The sequence below is a fragment of the Saccopteryx bilineata genome, chromosome 4, assembly GCF_036850765.1.
Source record: "Saccopteryx bilineata isolate mSacBil1 chromosome 4, mSacBil1_pri_phased_curated, whole genome shotgun sequence".
Taxonomy (NCBI): Eukaryota; Metazoa; Chordata; class Mammalia; order Chiroptera; family Emballonuridae; genus Saccopteryx; species Saccopteryx bilineata.
In genome coordinates, this window is record NC_089493.1 from 157,982,502 (window position 1) to 158,003,485 (window position 20,984).

The 20,984-nt window shown below is 50.6% G+C and overlaps 1 protein-coding gene across 2 annotated transcripts in view; it reads left to right on the forward strand.

Moving 5' to 3' along the window:
* Window positions 1-12,159, forward strand: part of FLT4 (fms related receptor tyrosine kinase 4) — a 46,403-nt gene extending 34,244 nt beyond the window's left edge. For both annotated transcript variants that reach the window (XM_066272423.1, XM_066272424.1), the window contains 3 exons: window positions 9-129; window positions 4,582-4,667; window positions 10,301-12,159. In XM_066272423.1, coding sequence (XP_066128520.1) covers window positions 9-129; window positions 4,582-4,667; window positions 10,301-10,499 — 406 coding nt within the window. In that variant the 3' untranslated portion in view covers window positions 10,500-12,159. The remainder of the gene's footprint in view (window positions 1-8; window positions 130-4,581; window positions 4,668-10,300) is intronic.
* Window positions 12,160-20,984: the final 8,825 nt, after the last annotated feature.

Here is a 20,984-nt window from a genome sequence, read left to right on the forward strand (position 1 = left end):
CCCCACAGATACTACAACTGTGTGTCCCTCCCTGGGAGCCTGGCCAGAGGGACCCAGGCGCAGAGTCCCTCCAGGATGAAAACGTTCGAAGAATTTCCCATGACCCTAACAACCTACAAGGCCTCGGTGGTAAGTGGGAGACCAGGGCCTCCGGGCTCTTTGCAGGGAGGCAGGCGGCAGGAACACCTGAAGTGGGTACAGAAACCAGCTTGGGACAGGGAGCCAGCCCACTGCCGTCTAGGCCGCACCTGGGATTGTCAGGGCTGGCTGCTCCTGTAGTGTCCAGGTCTCAGCTGCTGGCACCGTGCCGCCCTTGCTCACAGCCCCAGTCCTCCGTCCCAGCAGCTGCAGGTCCCGGCTCCTCTCAGCCCTCTCTGGCTTCTGGGCTCCTAGAGAAGAAGGCCTCCCAGGTTGACCTGCAGGTGTGACTGTGAGAGACAGAGGACAGGCCCAGGATGCCTGATTTCCCAGTTTGGCTCACCTGCCACAGTGTGCTAAAAAGAAGGTTCTCGGTGATGTGACCACCCTGCCCCCATCTCCCGTCTAGCTCCCAACTCAGCTGTGCAGTGTTCTGCCCCTAAACTTCCCTGGCTGCTCTGCTGTGACAGAACCCTGGGCTGCTGTTCCCTGCTTCTCCCACAGCAGGGCAGTGCTAGGTCAGCCCATTCCACTGCCAGCCAGCAGACTCCCAGGGCCATGTAGGCTGGTGCCCAGGCTGTGGGGACCACTCCCCAAGGTCGGGACAGAGGTTAGCCTTAGACATACCTTTTCCTGCCTGTAAATACAAAGAGTGAGCCCTTTTACCTCGCCCCTCAGCTTTGGAGAAGGGAGAGAGAGATGATGGACCACTCAGAAAAGAAGCTGAGGTCTCAGAAGTCTTCCTGCCTTGACAGGGAGGGGGGAGTGTGTGCCTGTTCACATGCCCAGAGTCTGTGACCTTAAAACCATCCTAGTGGATGAATGAACAGGGAACCAGAGGGGTCTTCTTAAGACCCCTCTGAAGTCTTGCTAAAACAATTCACTTCCCACCTGACCAGGCAGTGGCGCAGTGGATAGAGCATCGGACTGGGATGCAGAGGACCCAGGTTTGAGACACCGAGGTCACCAGTTTGAGCGTAGGCTCATCTGGTTTGAGCAAAAGCTCACCAGCTTGGACCCAAGGTCACTGGCTTGAGCAAGGGGTTACTTGGTCTGCTGAAGGCCCACAGTCAAGGCACATATGAGAAAGCAATCAATGGACAACTAAGGTGTCGCAATGCGCAACGAAAAACTAATGATTGATGCTTCTCATCTCCGTTCCTGTCTGTCTGTCCCTATCTATCCTCTGACTCTCTCTCTGTCTCTGTAAAAAAAAAAAAAAAAATTCCCTATGTCATTTCCACCTTTCTCCCACACCATGTGGCTAGAAAGCCCACCCTTTTGGCTTGCTACTCAAAATACTACATACATATGGTTGATTCTACCTGCTTCGTTTTGCAAGTCCAGTAAAACTGACTCATAGCAGGTTGTACTTTCTTTTTCTGACACCAATGCAATCAGGGAATCTTAGGGGATTTTTGTGTTTCTTTTTCTTTTTCTTCTTTTTTTAAGTGAGAGAAGGGGACCCAGCAGCCTAGACTGGGGCTGATGCTTGAGTCAGCTGAGCTATCCTCTGCATGCAGCCCACGCCCGAACCAATCGAGCCACTGGCTGCAGGAGGGGAAGAGGCAGAGAAGGGGGAGGGAGAGAGAGAAGAGAAGCAGATGGTCACTTATGTGTGCTCTGACCGGGGGTCAAATCTGAGATGTACATATGCTGGGCTGATGCTCTATCCACTGAACCAACCCGTCTGGGCCCATTTTTCATTTTCAGTACTCCTAGATTATTTGACCTGTATTAAATTTCTGAAGTCACATCTGGTAATAGAACATCTTATGTCAATGAGACTCTTTGAAGAGATGTAACATGTAATTTTTTTCTTTATCCTTCAGAGGAAGAGAAACAATAGGAGTCTTACTCAAAGAGCTCATAGATAAAACCAGTACTACCTCCCATATAACCCCAAGCATATATTTTTACATCATTAGCCACAGAATGGCCCAAGTCCCACAGCCACACCTTTGCTTAGCCCTGCTTGTCCCACGTCACCTCCACTGGAAACCATGTGCTCACTGGCTTGTCCCCTTCCATGAAGGTGGTGTGGCCTGTTGATGAGAACCCCACTGCTGTTCAGGAACTGCTGGGGTGCCTTTCCTGTTTCCCATCGAGCTCCACCCTGATATGCTTGCTCCAGAAAGCGCCCTCTTTGATGGAAGCGGGGAGAAGCTTCTGTGTGTATGGGAAATGCTGCAACCTTAGGAAGCAAAGAAGCTGCATTTAGAAAGCTTGCCGCCACATCCATGGTTGAGTCCCAGCCTGGGGCAAGGACAGGACAGGCTGTTTCCTACCATTGACCCATTTGTTCTATTTCTTAATTTATGTAAATGTTTAATTTTATCATTATTATTATTAGTAGTAGTAGTAGTAGTAGTAGTATAGTAGTAGTATTAAATTAGAGGTGGGGAGGCAGAGGCAGACTCCTGCATGCTGCCCAACCTGGACCCACCTGGCAAGCCCCCTGCCAGGCAGTGCTCTGCCTGTCTGGTATGCTGCTCTGTTGCTAGGCAACTGAGCTATTTTTAGTGCCTGAGGTGAGGCCATGGAGCCATCCTCAGTGCCCGGGCCAACTTGTGTGAACCATTCAAGCCATGGCTAGAGGGGGGAGAAGCAGATGGGCACTTCTGTGTACCCTGACCTGGAATTGAACCCAGGACTTCCACGTGCCTGGCCGATGCTTTACCACTGAGTCAACCGGCCAGGGCCAGTGCTTAATTTCTTTAAACCAAGTTAACAGAACTCTTTTTATCCAACCTGAACAATGCACCCCAAGAGGCTACATTTGGGAATTGAATTTGAGTTTCCCATAGCTGCCACATTTACATGTAAGACAAACAAGGCACAAACAAAATCCAACTCCTGCAGGACAGACAACCAGATCAGAAATGGTCACTGTAGGGCTAATGGCCACCGCCATGGCCATGCAGGTTCTCATTGGATTCAGGCAGACGGTAAAGGATCTGTGGAGCCAGAAAATGGTGGGCCATTCTATTTATTAAAGTCTCGTAAGGGCAGATGAGCAAACAGGCAGGGCTCCCAAGCCCCTCGGCATTCCAGACTCACAGGCCCCCACCAGCCTCAGCACTCCCCAGCCAAACAGGCTGGGTGGAAATCAGGGCTCCCAATCCCCGACTTGGTCTCCAGTTTCACAACTGGTAGAAACCGGACTCATTTTCTGGACTCACAGGCCCCCACCAATCTCAGCGCTCTCTCTTGCTCCCCTAGCCAAAACTGGCAGGGGGGGGGACCTCTTTTCCAGCAAACAATAGCAAACAATGGCTCCTCCCAAGCAGGAAGGCAATTTGCAATTTGCAATCTGCCACCCTGAGGGCAAGCACCTGCAGCCTTCCATAGACTATACACATATGGTGCTACCCCAATAAAAGCGAGAAAACCTTAAAAACACTTGTTACAAACTTGTTTGCCCAACAGTCACCCAAGGACATACTGGGTTGTCCTGCTGGTGGTCCCAACCCTCCACAGTTAGACCAAGGTTGAGCCCTGAATCCAGCGCCCCGGAGACTATTCCCATCTGACCAACCAGAAACCAAGTACACACCAGAACTGAAACTACCTGTCTGACAATTATACCCAGAACAGGAATAGGAATACTAAATAAAGCAACTACAGAAGCTGATCTCCCCACCTCCCTTCTGAAGCGCTAAATGAAACAGGTTCGGGTGGGCCCTCTGCTTCACTGTGGAAGCAGCCAGGCTATCATGCTGATGTCCCCCTGAGTGGAAGCCTCCCACAGAACAGACCCTCCATCCAGTGGAGGTGCAGGCGGGTAAGCCCGGGACCAGTTGCTGCTGCCTACTGCTTCACCAAGTGTCCACACCAGACTGAAAGGGAGTGTTCTTTTAGAAGAATTCCTCCTGAGTCACCAAATTTGTTACTGAACTCAAAGGGTTCACCCTTGGAATGCTCTTTCAAGAGCCACGTGTGGTTGTCTTACAGCAAGTAAAGGAAACCGGCTCATATCTAAAGCTCTGTCTTAGCAGTTGCTTGTAAGGACTGTTTGGCCAATTACATGTTGATTTCTTTGCAGTTGGCTACATTTATTTCCTGAGTTCTTGTCAAGCTCATCCTGTTTACAGCAGATCTGCAAAATACTGTGCTACATGTAACATATAGCAAGAATAGCACTTAGTAGGAAGTGCCCAGACCTTGTCCTAGCTAACACCCTGACCACATGCATGGCTGCCTTATAGGCCCCCCATCCTGGGGCGTCTCAGCTTTTCTGGCACCTAAGCATAGGCCAAGTGTGTCCCCAGGCCTCAGTTTCCTCCTCTGTGGCAGGGTGTATGACCCTTGCCTGCATGCTCCAGTGAGCATGCTCCTGTTTCCTGCTCATGAGATGGGTGTTAGGTGGACGGCAGTGCAGTCCTCGCAGCCCCGTCCTGGCTTCCGTAGGGCCCACAGCCTTGGCTTCTTCTCTCCACACAGGATAACCAGACAGACAGCGGGATGGTGCTGGCCTCTGAGGAGTTTGAGCAGCTGGAGAGCGGTCCCAGACAAGAAGGCGAACTCAGGTACAGCTCCCTGAGCCTCCTCCCCTGGGCTTGTGTATGCCCAACACTCTGTTACCAGAAATCTTTCATGGCTCCCAATTGCCTTTTTGTGTGTTCAAGGCAATCCACTGTGGGACTCCAGGCCTTTGGCCAACAGCCTTCTCAAAAAAGCACCCTCTCCTATAATTGTCCTGACCCAGCACACCTGGTTCTGTCCTCCACATCTCCCTGCATGTGACAGATGCTCAGACACCACCTCTTTGTAAAACCAAGTGTGCTCCACCATGTCTAGTGTGCATACACAACCCGTCCTCAGCCAGGGAAGGCCATCCCCTGGGCCTGCAGAACTTAGCCCAGTGGTGTCTGGAGTGAGACAGATCATGTGACCTGGAGCTGACTGACTGATGTCCTGTTTTGATAAGAATACAGTTACAAAGAAATCCTCATGTGTGCCTGTGCATTGAGTGACCTGGATAGAAGGTGACCATTTGCCCAAGAAGATAGCCCCCTGAAAATACTGAATATTTAAACTTTTAAGGGTATAGACAAAATAGTTAAATGTCTACTGATTGACTTTATTAGTTGACTTGCACATAGCTGTTTAAATGGCAGAACCTACAATATTACACAAAACAGGGCTCTTCTCGGCCCCTTTGTGGGTTGCCTGGCACAGTTGCCCAATGCCAATGTTGGCTTATTCCTCTGCTTTTTTTTTTAATCGATTTATATGTTGCCATTGAATATTTTACCCTAAACCATAAATATTTGTGTCATGTTAGAGTAGATGTCCTTTTTCACCTGTTAGGTGTATTTATGACCTCTACAACTTAACCACTGTTAACCTATGATTATTGCTGTCAATTCAATGCCAGTAGGAATCCCCAACTTGGGAAGCAGTGAAGAGGGAGACTTTAATCAGTGAAAACAGCTCAATTATGATACAGACAGCTGTGGGCCAGCTCAGTGACGTCACAGCTCAATTATGATACAGACAGCTGTGGGCCAGCTCAGTGATGTCACAGCTCTATTATGATACAGACAGCTGTGGGACAGCTTAGTGATGTCACAGCTCAATTATGATACAGACAGCTGTGGGCCAGCTCAGTGATGTCACAGCTCAATTATGATACAGACAGCTGTGGGCCAGCTCAGTGATGTCACAGCTCTATTATGATACAGACAGCTGTGGGCCAGCTCAGTGATGTCACAGCTCAATTATGATACAGACAGCTGTGGGCCAGCTCAGTGATGTCACAGCTCTATTATGATACAGACAGCTGTGGGACAGCTTAGTGATGTCACAGCTTTATTATAATACAGACAGCTGTGGGACAGCTTAGTGATGTCACAGCTCTATTATGATACAGACAGCTGTGGGACAGCTCATTGATGTCACAGCTCTATTATAATACAGACAGCTGTGGGACAGCACAGCTGTGAGGAGGTCCTGGACACAAGGACCTCTTCTGGTTAGATAGCTGCTTTGCGCAGCTCTGGTCCAGTGATGAATTTTTGGCATTCTGGACCTAGAGGAGATCCAGCGGTTTGCAGGCTTCTGTTAAAAGGGAAAGTGTACTCTCTGAGTCAGAGGGAAGCTGACTTTCTTTTTTTTCCTGTTGTGGCACTTGAGTTGTCTCATATGTGCCTTGACCGGGGGGCTACAGCAGACCAAGTAACCCCTTGCTCAAGCCAGCGACCTTGGGTCCAAGCTGGTGAGCTTTGCTCAAACCAGATGAACCCACACTCAAGCTGGCGACCTCGGGGTCTCGAGCCTGGGTCCTCCGCATCCCAGTCTGATTCTCTATCCACTGTGCCACCGCCTGGTCAGGCAGGAAGCTGATATATATAGAGAGAAGTCCCTGCCTTGGTCCCATGATTGGTCTGTTTTCATGCAGTAAGAATTTTTAAATCCTCAGTGTGGTCCTGACAGCACTGTCCTGATTGGTTGGAATGAAGCCTATCTGATTGGTTGGTGAAGACGCTTATGATGAAATAGATGGGCAGCTCTGATTAAACAAGAAAATTCTCAATCCTATTGGTTGAAATAGACGTCCATGAACTCCTTTATAAGGGTTGGGTCAGCCAGCAGAAATACGGTGCAGGCAGGCAGTTCAGTGCACGCTTCTACCTAAAGTACAGCTTGCATGAAAGGCCCCTATTTAGCAACAGCTGCTAGGCTCTGTTTATAAATTTGAGCCCAGTTAGCCACCAGGAGACCTTCTCAACAGGTACATTCACTCTTGGGTCAACACCAACTATTGCATGTTTTCCTGGCAACCTATAGAGAAAGAGTTTGCAGGACTGAGAACACTGACATTTGTGGGGTCATGTGCCCGGGAATAATTTTGCTTCTAAATGGGGCAGGTTGGCCTCTGTTTTTGCTTTTCCTCTATCAAGTGGTCTCTATTAGTAACATGGTTTTGGAAAAGTAATGCCAATTGCATTGAGAGAAATAGTTTCTGGCTAATGTTTGTTTACCAAACAATATTATATCTCTCAAAAATAAAGTAATTCAGTAAGAGGATGAACAAGGGGATGATAGCTACTTAAATTCAAATCTTCACACGTGGAATAAAGCTGTCCAGAGCCTGGGACAGAACCAGGAGAGAGACTCTGGTCTGTGTAAGAGGAGGGAACTCAGCATCAGAACCAACAGAGCTACGCCTGACAGAAGGAGTGTCAGACGAGGACTGCCCCAGGACAGGAAGTTATGACAAGGTCCTGGGACAGTGGCCCCTATCAGGGAAATAATGAGGAGGCTCAAACCTGGTAGGAAAAACAGGGCTTTCTGGGAAAGTCTGAGGTACAGGGGCTGCCGTCTTGGGAAGGCATTGCTTCTAACGGGCAATGAGCAGGATGGGAGTGTGTACCTCAGATGCTTGCTGGTGAAGGAAGGAGGAAGCCACAGACGATGAGCATTCTACAGAGCAAGATGATATTAAGGACTCAGAAGACAGACACACATGGTGCAGCAACCTCTGTGCACAGGTCCCTTTAGAAGCACAGCGTGACAACCACAGAGAAGTGCAGCAGTCACCTGTCAGGTGCATGCACTTGGCAGATAGACTGTTCGCCAAACAGGTGCCTGCACAGACTGTGCCTCAGAGGAATCTGTGGGAGGAGGAGAAGGCAGGCATTTATCTTCCGAGTCCTCTCCTGTTTTCTGTTCACCACTGGTCAGCACCCACCCCACGGGGAATCAGCCTGTCCTCATTTCCAGCTTGCTCACCCAACCCTTCAGGGGCTCTCAGGACGCAGAAGCCATGCCCGGCAGTGTGGCATATCATCCACTTAGCAGGGGAAAGGGCAGTCTGGGACCCCTGAGCTGGGGAGGTCAGCATGGCAGCAGCCAAGAGGGGCCCAGAACTCCAAGCTGAGGGACTGGTAGTCCCTGGTGACAATATTAAAGGATGCAGGACATGAATGGAGCCCTTGAAAGAAGGACACAGCTGAAGGCATTCAAGGTGACACCAAAGAAGTGAGTCAAATAAAGCACTCCTGAATGAAGAAATCTAGGAAGCTACCCACATCCCTGGCCCTCCACAGCCACTCTGGTCTAGGACATTTCAGTGTGATTAATCATGTGCAGAAAAAATAAGCATTATCCATACAGAGTCATTATAAGAAAAATAGAAACAGAATAAAAACTTTTGAGTAGATATAAAACTCAAAAATTGAAGCAGAGCCTGACCAGGTGGTGGCACAGTGGATACAGCATCAGACTGGGACACGGAGGACCCAGGTTTGAGGCCCCGAGCTTGCCAGCTTGAGCGCGGGCTCATGTGGTTTGAGCAAAGCTCACCAGCTTGGACCCAAGGTCACTGGCTTAAGCAAGGGGTCATTCAGTCTGCTGTAGCCCTCGGGTCAAGGCACATATGAGAAAGCAATCAATGAACAACTAAGGTGCCGCAAGGAAGAATTGATGCTTCTCATCTCTCTCCCTTCCTGTCTGTCCCTATCTGTCCCTCCCTCTGTCTCTCTCTGTCTCTGTCACAAAAGAAAAAAGAAAGAAAAAGAAAAGTTGAAGCAGAGAATAACAGTGATAAAGGCTCCAACATGACTTAAACACATCACCAGACCAGCAGCTGCGCCAGGAATCAGAAACTCAAAAATGTAGAACAGAGGTGAACAGTGTGAGGATATCAAATAGAAGTTGACTAAACTCAGGAAAGAAGCTGAAATATGAAGACCAGGGTGTCTCAGAGATGACAGATGAGAGCAGACTTACAGTGGGGAGCATGGTGGACACAAAGAGACAAGAAAATAAAATGAAAATATTTTAGAGATAAAAAGACTAAAAAGTAAAGTGGTATAAAATTGAGTAGAAAAAGACCCAATATGTGTAAATTGGAATCTGAGGAAGAAAATGCTTATAGTGGAAGAGAATTAATATTTTGAATTTGTAATTCAAGATACCTCTGCTAAATAAAAGACCTGAACCCAGAGCTGGGGAAGCTACACAGAAATTAACTCTGAGACATGTCCTACTCAAACTATTAGACTTTAAAGATAAACATTCTAGGAATTCAGGCAAAAAGACCAGCTCATGAAGCAAATAAGAGTCAGACTGACATCAAGCTTTTCAATAGTGAAGTAAAAAACAAAAGAAGGCCCTGGCCGGTTGGCTCAGCGGTAGAGCGTCTGCCTGGCATGCGGGGGACCCGGTTCGATTCCTGGCCAGGGCACACAGGAGAAGCGCCCATTTGCTTCTCCACCCCCCCCCCCCTTCCTCTTTGTCTCTTTCTTCCCCTCCCACAGCCAAGGCTCCATTGGAGCAAAGATGGCCCGGGCGCTGGGGATGGCTCCTTGGCCTCTGCCCCAGGCGCTAGAATGGCTCTGGTTGCGGCAGAGCGGCGCCCCGGAGGGGCAGAGCATCGCCCCCTGGTGGGCAGAGCCTCGCCCCTGGTGGGCGTGCCGGGTGGATCCCGGTTGGGCGCATGCGGGAGTCTGTCTGACCGTCTCTCCCGTTTCCAGCTTCAGAAAATTAAAAAAAAAAAAAAGAGCAACATTTTCAAAGAAAGCCAAAGCTAAGGAGGGAGGACCCCAGGGTCATCAGAGGGGCGGGGAGGCCCAGTGTGCAGGGCTCCTAGGCCAGGGCCAGAAGTTGGCTTTCATTCTGACAGTGATGGGAAGCGAATGAAGGGCCTGCTGGATGGAGAAAGACATCTCACTTTCTCTGAAGAGTAGACTAGAGGGAAGGACACGTGAGAGAAGAGGGTGCCCAGAGTCGGGACAGGATGTGGAGAAAGGGGCAGGGATGTATTTTGAAGTTAGAGCAGACAAGATATGTGGATGGATTAGATAAGAGTGGTGAGGAGAAGAGAGGAAGCCAGGATGACAGGCAGGTGCCTGAGCCACGGAGTCAGTGCTGGTGCCATTTATAGAGATGGCAAGACTGGTCACAAAGCAGGTTTGGGGGATTGAAGTTAGGCATTCTCCATTGTCCCACACCCGGTGTGAGGTGGAGAGAACTAATGTTTGCTAACAGTCACATCAGTCTGAATTGCTGTTTAAGCTGAGCCGGTGTGTATTTATTGCCATTGGCTTTGCGCTCAGTTAGCTCAGTGTGTCGTTGGTGATTCCAGTCAAACCTACCCCAGGTCCAGCCCTTCCTCCTTCGGTTCCCACTGACGCCACCTTCTCTGTCTCGACAGCTGTAAAGCATCCGGCTGGAATGTGGACATGACCAGAGGACACCCTGACCCCCAGGGGCGCCAGCACCGGCCCGACCGGGGGGCATCAGGCGGCCAGGTGTTCTATAACAGCGAATACGGGGAACTGGCAGGGCCACGCCAGGAGAGCGACTGCACCCCATTGGCCCGTGCACCTTTCTTCCCAGACAACAGCTACTAAGGAGTCTCTGGCAAGGCCCCCATGGCCCTGGGTTCCCGCAGGTGGTGGGGCTGTGCCTAGAGGGGAAGCAGAGGGTTGGAGGCCCCAGCTGGGAACTCATCTCCTTTGGTTCAGCTGGGAGACATTTCCTCCTCCATGTCCACCCCTTTCTAGCTATGAAGAACAAAACCCAGGTTCTAGGGCCCCCCAAACTCCATCACCACATCTGCCCAGGACCTCCCCCAGGACCCTTCTTCCCTTCCTAGTGATGCCTCAACATCCTAAGGGCCCAGCCTGGGCTAGACGCTCCCAAAGGAATGTCCCTTTGATTGCCTCCTGGGTGGGTGGCAGCGTGATCCCCATTTTCTGATAAGGAATTTGAGGGTCTGACAGTCACAAATGATGCCGGTGAAGCCAGACCTGACACTGCAGCTTCCCAAGCCCTCCCCAGATGCTGTCTCTCCACACAGTCCTTCCTTGCCCTGGGGAAGGCCTTTCTCCCCTTGCCTCTCCAGGGCTGAAGAGAGGATACCACATTCCCATCTCAAAGCACAAATGAGGAATTGTGTGTGTTTTGGTGGGAGGGTGCCCTGTCCTGGGCCTGCCAGACAGCTCAGCATCTCAGGAGCACTGTCTCTGCAGTGCGCCTGTTAACAACACACCTCCCCGGAGTGTGAGAACAAGTCTACAGATTTTTTTCATTGGAACTTCAGAAACTGAGCTGCTGTGAAGAATTTACTATTCAAAACTTCAGTCTGAAGGGAGGCCAAGGAAGTTCCCTCTGAGTCTTTAGACGGTTCTGGTCCCTGGTTCCCAGCTGGTGCCATCCTAGCAGATGCAGCATGGCCTTTCCTAGAGGAGGCTCCAGCCCACTTGCCTGGCCCAGGATTGGAAGAAGCAGCTGATGGTGGCAGACCCATTTGGAAAAAATGCTTGGTTCTTCGGTCTGACGCCTGGGTCTGTCATCTGAGGCCCCTCCCACACTGGGAGATTCTTAGGAGAGGTGAAGCCCAGGGATTCCACCCAGGCAGGTTTCAGGGCTGGCTAGAGGACCCACCCAGCATCCCTCCAGGCCACCAGGCAATCAGCCAGAGTTTGTGTGGCCTTGGGGACTCTGTCTTCTGCCCCCTGGTCTCTGCCTGGTATTGGTGCCCTGACAGTTCAAGACTCTGTCATCACAAGAAAACAGCCAAGGACCCTCTGGAGGCTGGAGCTATTCGCCGAGGCCCATCCCAGCTCACACTGCCCAGCCACCCCACCTTCAGAAGGAGAAGGACCCTCCTCCTAGTTAGCACCACAGAGATTGACACCCCACCCCCACCACAAGAGACGCTTGCAGGACAGGCCCACAGACCCCCTCCGCCCCGCCCTACTGTGTATTGTTTCTTTAGGATATGTGCAGTGCACATGTGACTGACCTTTGCTGGCAATGTCGCCTGACTGTGAGACTCGGGTCTCAGGTTTACCTCGTAGAGGGGTCCAGAGGCTGTTAGAGGAGCCACACATGTAATAGAGGTGCAAGGCCTGGCCCCCCAGGACCCTCCCTGTGCATACCACCTCTGTACCTCTCCTTCTGTTACAACTGCACACACAAAATGTACCAGGAAGAAAACCTACCATGCCCTTGTACACCATCTCCAAAAACATCTGACATATTTAACGAAAGATAATAAATTTGATGCCAGTCTCTGAGTTACAATGAATGGGTTTTTAGTTAAGTCCCAGCTCTCTTTGAATATTTGATTTCAGCATTCTTCCCCGTGGTTGTCAGCCCCACAAAGCCACTGGACAAGCCACCAAAAGAAAGGGTGGCAGAGGCAGCTGAGCCTGGACACCCCTCTGTAACCACCAGCAGAGGGCGCAGGGAGGCACTACCAGGACACCTGAAAGCACCCATCCTGGTTTTGGGTGATACAAAGGCACTCCCCTATCTACTTTTTGTCTAAAGTGACATGCCAGGTGGATCCTATTTGGAGTGCATGCGAGAGTTTGTCCCTGTCCCCCCACTTCTCACTTAAAAAAAAAAGGCCAAAGGCACGCTTGTGTCCCCCGCTGCCTTGATTCCATCCTGCTCTTCAGCATCTGGAGCTCGGAGCTCCTGGGCCCTGCTCTGAGCCACACACGCACTGTGTCCTGGGACAGGGAGCTCACAAGCCAGAGTCCCTGCTGTAAGGAGGCCTGTGGACAGAGCACTACACAGGAGGAAGATTCCACTTGAAGGAAGAAGGGACCGTGAGGGGAGGACGGAGGTAAAGAAGAGAGGTTGGCAGGGGCCATCCTATAAGGCCTAGAAGCCCAAAATTAGGAGCTGGGTTTTTACTTTAGGACCAGAGGGAAGTTTGGGGACAGGGTGACGTGCTTGGACTTACAGTTACGCTCAGAGAAGCACAAATCTTGAAGGAACCGAATGGGGCCTGGAGAGGCCTGGGTAGGCAGGCTGGGTTGCACTCGGCACTCTGAGGAGCAGGGGAGGACGGCTGTGGGAGACGGGGACAGGGAAGGGGAGCTCTGCTATTAGCTGGCGCTTATTCAGGTTGGACATGCAGAAAAAAATCCCTTTTCCTAAGTGGCCTACCAGAGCCGTCCTCCACCACAAATACTGGCCCTCCATCCTCCCGTTGGCCCCCAGGCCATTCCTCCTCAGCAGATCCAGGCCAGCTCTTGAGGCCCAGGGCTCAGCCTATATAATAGACCACAGAGTGCCTGGGGTCCTGGCCGGCACCCACGCCACATGCAGATTCAGAGAGGGGACTGCAGCATCACCAAGAGTGATGTCTGCCCTGTGGACCACCGAGCAAGGCCCTGGTGCTGCTGGACAGAGAGCCTGCGCAAGGCTGGGGTCTGGGGGCCGCTCAAGGCCGAGAGTGGAGGATGTGGTACCTGAGTCTGGGTGGCCCTACAACATCAGGCTCTGCCCTCAGGACCTCATGTTCTCATCTGTGAATTGCCACCTTGTAGAACTTTGGTGATGCCATGATAGTTGAAATGCCATTAGGTATGGCCACTAAAAAGGAAGCCCCTAACCCTACCGGGCCATGTCCTTCCAAAACAGCAATAAGTTAACTGGGAAAGACCCCATTCGCAGGAATATCCAAGCCAGACTCCTCCCTTCCATTGACTCACCCCTCTACTCCTCCCTCAGACCATCTATCTATCCATCCATTCAGCTCCCTATCCACAGACACCCACCCACATAAACACCCATCAGGGATCACAGAGAGGCCTTTGGGGGCAGCCACCACTGAGGATAGGGACACGGCATTCTCAGCCAGGGCAGGACCTTCAGTGAAGGCAATAAATAGGCAGGGAAGGTGGGAGGCTTGTTTTTAGAAGGATTCAGGTCAACGTGATGTTAATAGGGAAATATGCCTTTCTGTATGAGACCCACTGGGGTGCTCTGGAAGTCAGTAAGTACCCTCTGTGTTCTTCTCTAATTTAGGAGCTGCTGGCTGCAGCCATCAGTGCAGAGCAAGTGAGTCATTGTGGTCCCAGACCTCAGCGGGGCACCCCTGCGCTTCAGAGCCAGCACTGCAGGGAGAGACAGGAACCCCTTCACTTTCCAGCTGGAGCCAGAGGTAGCGAAGTTTGCCAAAATCCACACGTGAGTGTGGGACATACGGAAGGGGCTGCTACAGTGGCCGGGGGAAGAACTCGGAGCCCGGAGAGAAGGAGCCAGGGATGTGGAAGGCAGTGGGCAGTATTGTGAAGGTCCGATTAGCATGTGTGTAAGGCTTCCTGACGATGTCTCAGTGCTGCTCTGGGACCCACTTGAGTCCATCAGAACTGATTTTCGTGCAGCTGGACAACCGAGTGTGGCTCTCTTTGAAGGAGCAGCAGTTCCTTCCAAGAATGGAAGGCCTGGCCCCTTTGGCCATGGCCAGGTTTCATGGTCTCTCCTGTGGCCTTTGAAAGACAGAAGTAACAGAAGAGATTGCTCTTAAATCCTCAGCTTTAATGTGTTGAATCAGCTTTGAACAAGCCTCACTGAGTACATCTCTCTGTGGGTGGGGCCATGGCCTGGAGTCTGGGCTGGGACACCCCTGGGTCTGATCAAACTTCCCACTGCTCACCTGGCCTGGGAAGAGACCCAAGGGACTTTGGGCAGGTCACTAATGTTCTCTGAGCTACTTTTCTTCTGATGGGAAGGGCATGCTCCCTACGCTCCCCGACCCCCTTCCATTTAGGGAACTACCACTGGCTGCACCTTCAGTCCATGGGTGGTGGGGCCCCGTGCTCGCCCTGGCTGATGCATGTAAACTGATTATATAAGACATGGCTTGGCCAGAGTGGGCTGTGGTCAGCTCAGCCACTTGGAGTAGGGGCCTAGTGCAGCTTGTTCCCCTGAGCCCAAGTCAGTGTCTGAGGTTTGGAACTGCCAGTGGCCAGCTTATAACCCCAAGGAAGACATCTCTCCGAAAAAAATGAATTTCAGACTTGGCTGAATTTAAGTCATGCAAGCCAACTTTTCTGTCACTTTGACCCAGAGCCCACACAGCAAAAAAACATGTGGACAATAGCTGACCCTGCCCCTGTCCCCGACGCAGGGCCCTGGACAGGGAAGGGGCAAAAGGAAGTACTCAGAGGAGCCAGATCAATATTGACCCAAGTGAAGGTGCTCACAGAGGCAGGAAGAGGACACGCTGGTGACACTGCCAGAGCCCCAGGGCCCCGCTGACTGAGCTATGAGGAAGAGGAAGGAGCTGCAGTGGGTGCTGGCAGAGGGTCATGGGTGACCTCTGGGTAAGACACCCGGCTCTGCCCCTTGCAGGCGAGCCCAACAGCCCTCCTGCTTGGGCCCTGCCCCTGGCCTGCCCCTATTAAAGCCACTTTGAGACCACTGAGAAGGCTTCCTCTCGGCTCCCAGAGGAGCCCTGGGCGTGCTGCGTGCCTACTTCTTCTTATGGTGACAACTCACGGCAGGAGAGGGAGCTTCTCACTGGTTAGTCCTGGCCCAGAAATATTTCCCTTGGAGGGCAGCTGTGTGGCCAGGGGTTCTCCAAGACCAGGCTATTGGGGGGACTCCCTTTAGGCTGCTTATCCGTGCCCACCACCATGGCACCAGGGGGCTGTTTCTGGGCCCTGGTGTGCACCAGCCGCAGAGATTGAAATAAGAGCAGTTAATCCTTAAGCAATACCACAGACACAGTCAACCCCAGGATCATCACACTGAATAGGGCTGGCCAAACCAGCCCCCCTTTAGTGACCACCAGGAGACTACACGACAGTGAGTTATCATAGAAGAACAGGTGGGCATCCAGGATCCCCCAAGAGAACTCTGATGATGCTCAGTAATGAAGCTGAGACCCTGGAACAGGGACTCCCGCTATCCACAGGTGTGGTCAGGACCGACCTCCTCCTCACGAAGAGGTGGAACTGGGGTCCACAGCCTGCACCTGCTTGCTAGTAACTCACTCAGCAGGCTCTCAGACAACACTCCAAAGTATTGACGCTGCTCTGACAAAAAGAGAATGAGAAGAAACTGAAAGAACCCCAGGATCTCAGGGGCGGTGTGCCATGCGTGGCGGCCCCATCGGTGCAATGGCACAGGGTCAATTGCCACATACTCTCTGCAGGTGTTTGCTGATGTCAGAGACACAAGGGAAGCCAGGCAGAGGCAGCTGGCATGGGCCCCACAGCTCCCTGTCTCAGCACCCCCTCTGAGTGCCTGGCTACTGGGGCCTGGTATTTGGCCCACGACCCTGGGCCACCAAATTTCTTGTCTACCTCCAGAACCTCATTCCCAGAGGAGCAGGCCAGGTGCCAATGTTTGTTTTGGCACAAAGGATGTCCTGCAAACATTGCCCAGGACAGGCTGACCATGAGGTCTGCAGGAGGGGGAACCTCAGTGTCACCCCAACCCTCCTCTCCCAGCAGGAAGTAGTTGTAGGAACCAGCTCACGGGTGCCGGGGCGGATGCTGATGGCTGCTGCCCATCCTTGTACCTTCTCCTTTGTCAATGGGTTCTGACACCCATCTTCCATCTGGCCACTCATCTGCTAGCCTGGAAGGGGAGAAAGCCACACAGAGCTTGGGGCTGTGGTAGGCTTAGAAGCGCCCCACAGTTATCCAGGATGAACCTTAGAATGTTACTGTATATTAAAAAAAAATCTTGCCTTGTGGCAGGATAGTTCAGTTGGTTAAAGCAGTGGTCTCCAACCTTTTTTGGGTCACGGACCGGCTTAATGTCAGAAAATATTTTCACAGACCGGCCTTTAGGGTGGGATGGATAAATGTATCACGTGACCGAGACAAGCGTCAAGAGTGAGTCTTAGACAGATGTAACAGAGGGCATCTGGTCATTTTAAAAAAAATAAAACATCGTTCAGACTTAAATATAAATAAAATGAAAATAATGTAAGTTATTTATTCTTTCTCTGTGGACTGGTACCAAATGGCCCACGGACCGGTACCAGTCAGTGGCCCGGGGGTTGGGGACCACTGGGTTAAAGCAACATCCCAAAGCACAGAGGTTGTTGGTTCGATTCCAGGTCAGGGCATCTACAGGAACAGAACAATGTTCCTGTCTCTTCCTCTCTCTCCCTTCCTCTCTCACTAAAATCAATCAAATTAAAAGAAAAAGAGTCTTGGCAGATATAACAAAGTTGATTAATTTGAGATTATATTCTAGATTATCCAGTGTAGAAGCCCTGAATAGGAACATAGAACAGGAACAGAGTTCAGTGCCCTGAGGCAAAGACCACAGTGGCTTTACTGACAAAAGTACTGAACACAGCACAATAAGGATAGAATTAGCAATTCTGATTAATCAATAGGTGGGGTAAATATCCCAAAAGTGAGCTACTTCTCTTAGCCTTTTGTCTGCTCTAAAAATGTTCCCCTTCCTGACTTCCTTATCCTTGACTCTGCTTCTATTTGTGTATATCAATAAATACCCATTAGGACTGGGGGTTGGAGCTTTCTCATAAAATCTGCATATGGCATTGAGAATCGGTCTCCCCGAGGCCCCTTGGAGCACTCCTTGTCGACTCCGAGTAGTCATTGTCTCCATGAAAAGTGGTGTCCCCCACTCCCTCCCTCTACTTCCTCGCTCCTTCCCCACCCCTCCACCCCACTCCCTGTTACCATCACATTCTTGTCCATGTCTCTGAGTCTCATTTTTATGTCCCATCTATGCATTGGTTCATATAGTTCTTAGTTTTTTTCTGATTTACTTATTTCACTCTGTATAATGTTATCAAGATCCCACCATTTTGCTGTAAATGATCCGATGTCATCATTTCTTATGGCTGAGTAGTATTCCATAGTATATATGTACCAAAGCTTTTTAATCCACTCATCAGGGGCACAAAGAAAACCAGATAGAAGGTGACGGAGGACAATTTGACTTTGAGTGAGGGGTATGCAGCATAATCAAAGGTTAAAATAATCTGGAGATATTTTCTCGGAACATATGTACCCTGATTTATCAATGTCACTGCATTAAAATTAATAAAAATAAGATTAAAAAAAAAGTGGTGTCCCGTGTGAGGAAAGGGAACCAAACAACATTCCAGTGAGCCCTGAAAGCAACCATACATAATCATAGAGGCTGAGAGAGAGAGAGAGAGAGAGAGAGAGAGAGAAGGCCATGTGACCACAGCAGTAGAAACTGGAGTGACGCTTCCACGAACCAAGGAAAGCTGGCAGCCACCAGAACCTGAGAGCGGCCACAGCGCCTGTGGAGGGAGCAGAATCCTGACAACACCTCGATTTTGGCCCAGTGATACTGGATTTCTGGTGTCCAGAACTGTGAACAAATAAATGTGTGTTTTTTTCAGTCACCAAGTATATGGTGAGTTGTTAGTCACCCCAGGAAACTAATACAGAGGTGTCCCCTGGCCCACCAGGCTAGCCACCAGGGCTCAGGTCAGACCCTTAGCTGCCCTGCTGCAGATGATTCAGAGGGGACAGTGTGGAGACTCAGCATGGGGTGAAGGGCTGGGTGTTGGGCAAATGAGTTTGTAAAATTTTGGGGTTTTTGTTTGCTCACTTTTTTTTTTGTATTTGTCCGAAGTTAGAAGCGGGGAGGCAGTCAGATAGACTCCTGCATGTGCCAGACCAGGATCCACTCAGCATGCCCACCAGGTGGCGATGCTCTGCCCATCTGGGCGTTGCTCGGTTGCAGCCAAAGCCATTCTAGAGCCTGAGGCAGAGAATATGGAGCCGTCCTCAGTGTCTGGGCCAACTTGGCTCCAATGGAGCCTTGGCTGCAGGAGGGGAAGAGAGAGATAGGGAGAAAGGAGAGGAGGAAAGGTGGAGAAGCAGATGGGCGCTTCTCTTGTGTGCCATGACCGGTAATCGAACCCAGGACTTCAACACATTGGGCCAACGCTCTATCACTGAGCCAACTGGCCAGGACCTAGTTTGCTCATTTTTATTGTTAAAAATGGCGCTGGTCTGTGAAATTGCTAATTACCTTTCCTACTTGGGAAGGGTCATTGTTATGCTAATGTTTACAGGAGGAGAGGTTTTTTTTTTTGTATTTTTCTGAAGTTGGAAATGGGGAGGCAGTCAGACAGACTCCCACATGCACCTGACTGGGATCCACCTGGCATACCCACCAGGGGGCGATGCTCTGCCCATCTGGGGCATTGCTCTGTTGCAACCAGAGCCATTCTAGCGCCTGAGGCAGAGGCCACAGAACCATCCTCAGCACCTGGGCCAACTTTGCTCCAATGGAGCCTTGGCTGCGGGAGGGGAAGAGAGAGACAGAGAGGAAGGAGAGGGGGAGGGGTGGAGAAGCAGATGGGTGCTTCTCCTGTGTGCTCTGGCTGGGAATTGAACCCAGGACTCCTGCATGCCAAGCCGACACTCTACCACTGAGCCAACCGGCCAGGGCCCAGGAGGAGGATTTTGAGTGAAAAAATTTTAAGTAGAGAAAGAAGCAGAAGGAAAGGAAAGAAGAAAGCCAAGTTGGCAGGGTGCTGAAGGAGAAGCCAGTTTATGCAAAGAGGAGAAGGGAGAAGGTGTGCAGATGTGCAGAGGTGACTGAAACTGGTGGGGGCCTTTGATTCTAGGAAAAACCAGAGAATATGCCAGGGTTTTGGAGCCCTGTGTGTGCTTACTCACCTGCCGGTGCGAGGCTAGAGTAAAGGCATGGCCCATATAAAGCCAGTAGCCATGGCCACCATCACAGCTGCCTGGCCCATGCAGGTTCGCATTAGATTCAGACAGATGGTAATGAAACAATGGAGCCAAGAACTGGTGGGCCATTACCTTTAATCCTAGCTTGCACCCGGTGGGCAAGTAAAAATACACACTGGGCTCCAAAACCCACTTATTCAGAGCTCACAAAGCTACTGACTTATCCAAGTTTCCTAGAATCAAAGGTTTCTAGCTCACTAGCCTTATTCACTTCTGTTCCCCATTCCTTCTCTCTGCACAAACTGGCTTTTCCTTCAGCACTCTGCCATCTTGGCTGCTTCTCCTCTTCTCCACGTGGCCTTTATCTGCTCTCTTCTCTGCTCTCCTAGCTAATGCTAATCTCAGGAACCGAGAGAGCAAGCTGCTGGTCTGCCCCACTTTATAGTGTAGAAACCAAAACCTTTAATCCAATATACCAGGGGTCGGGAAACTTTTTGGCTGAGAGAGCCATGAACACCACATATTTTAAAATGTAATTCCATGAGAACCATACAACGACCCGTGTACATTACATATTATCCAATAAAAATTTGATGTCCCGGAGGACAGCTGTGATTGGCTCCAGCCACCCACAACCATGAACATGAGCGGTAGGAAATGAATGGATTGTAATACATGAGAATGTTTTATTTTTTTAATGTTATTATTTTTTTTTATTAAAGATTTGTCTGTGAGCCAGATGCAGCCATCAAAAGAGCCACATCTGGCTCGCAAGCCATAGGTTCCTGACCTCTGCAATATACAAACAAGGAAGTCTCTGATACTTATCTGAGGCATAATGGGATTCCTCATAAGAGTGTACCACCGCACATCAAAAAGGGTGAGAAAGGCTTAGTCCCAAAACCAAGCCCCAGGCTACAAGGATCCTGTCTGCCCACAGCCTGCCCCCAACACACATTAATATAATCACACCCATCCCAAGCAAGAAGGGCAACCAATACCATCACCTGAGCGACGGGCTTCCACGTGGGCTGCGCCATCTTTAACAAAGTGAACATAATATATTTTATCTGCCCAACAGCCCACCAGTTTTTGGCTCAAAAACTGTTTCTTTACCGTCTGACCGAATCTAATGGGAACCTAGATGTGTAAGGCAGCAATGGCAGCGACTACTGGCCATACACAGAGCCAGTCTGGAGTGAGTCCTGGCTTTGACCATTATGGCTCAGGAGCCAGAGGCAAGCCCGTTGGTCTCCTTGGTGGAAAAATGGGGACACAATGAGACACATTTTTCAGGGTAACTGTGGGGATATAGTTTTGAATTAGAAATCTTGCTAATTCAAACTGCATGTGAGGAGGCTTGCCATCACTGTGCAGGCTCATAAGAAGCCAGGGACAGGTCCTTCCACCCACTGTAGGCCA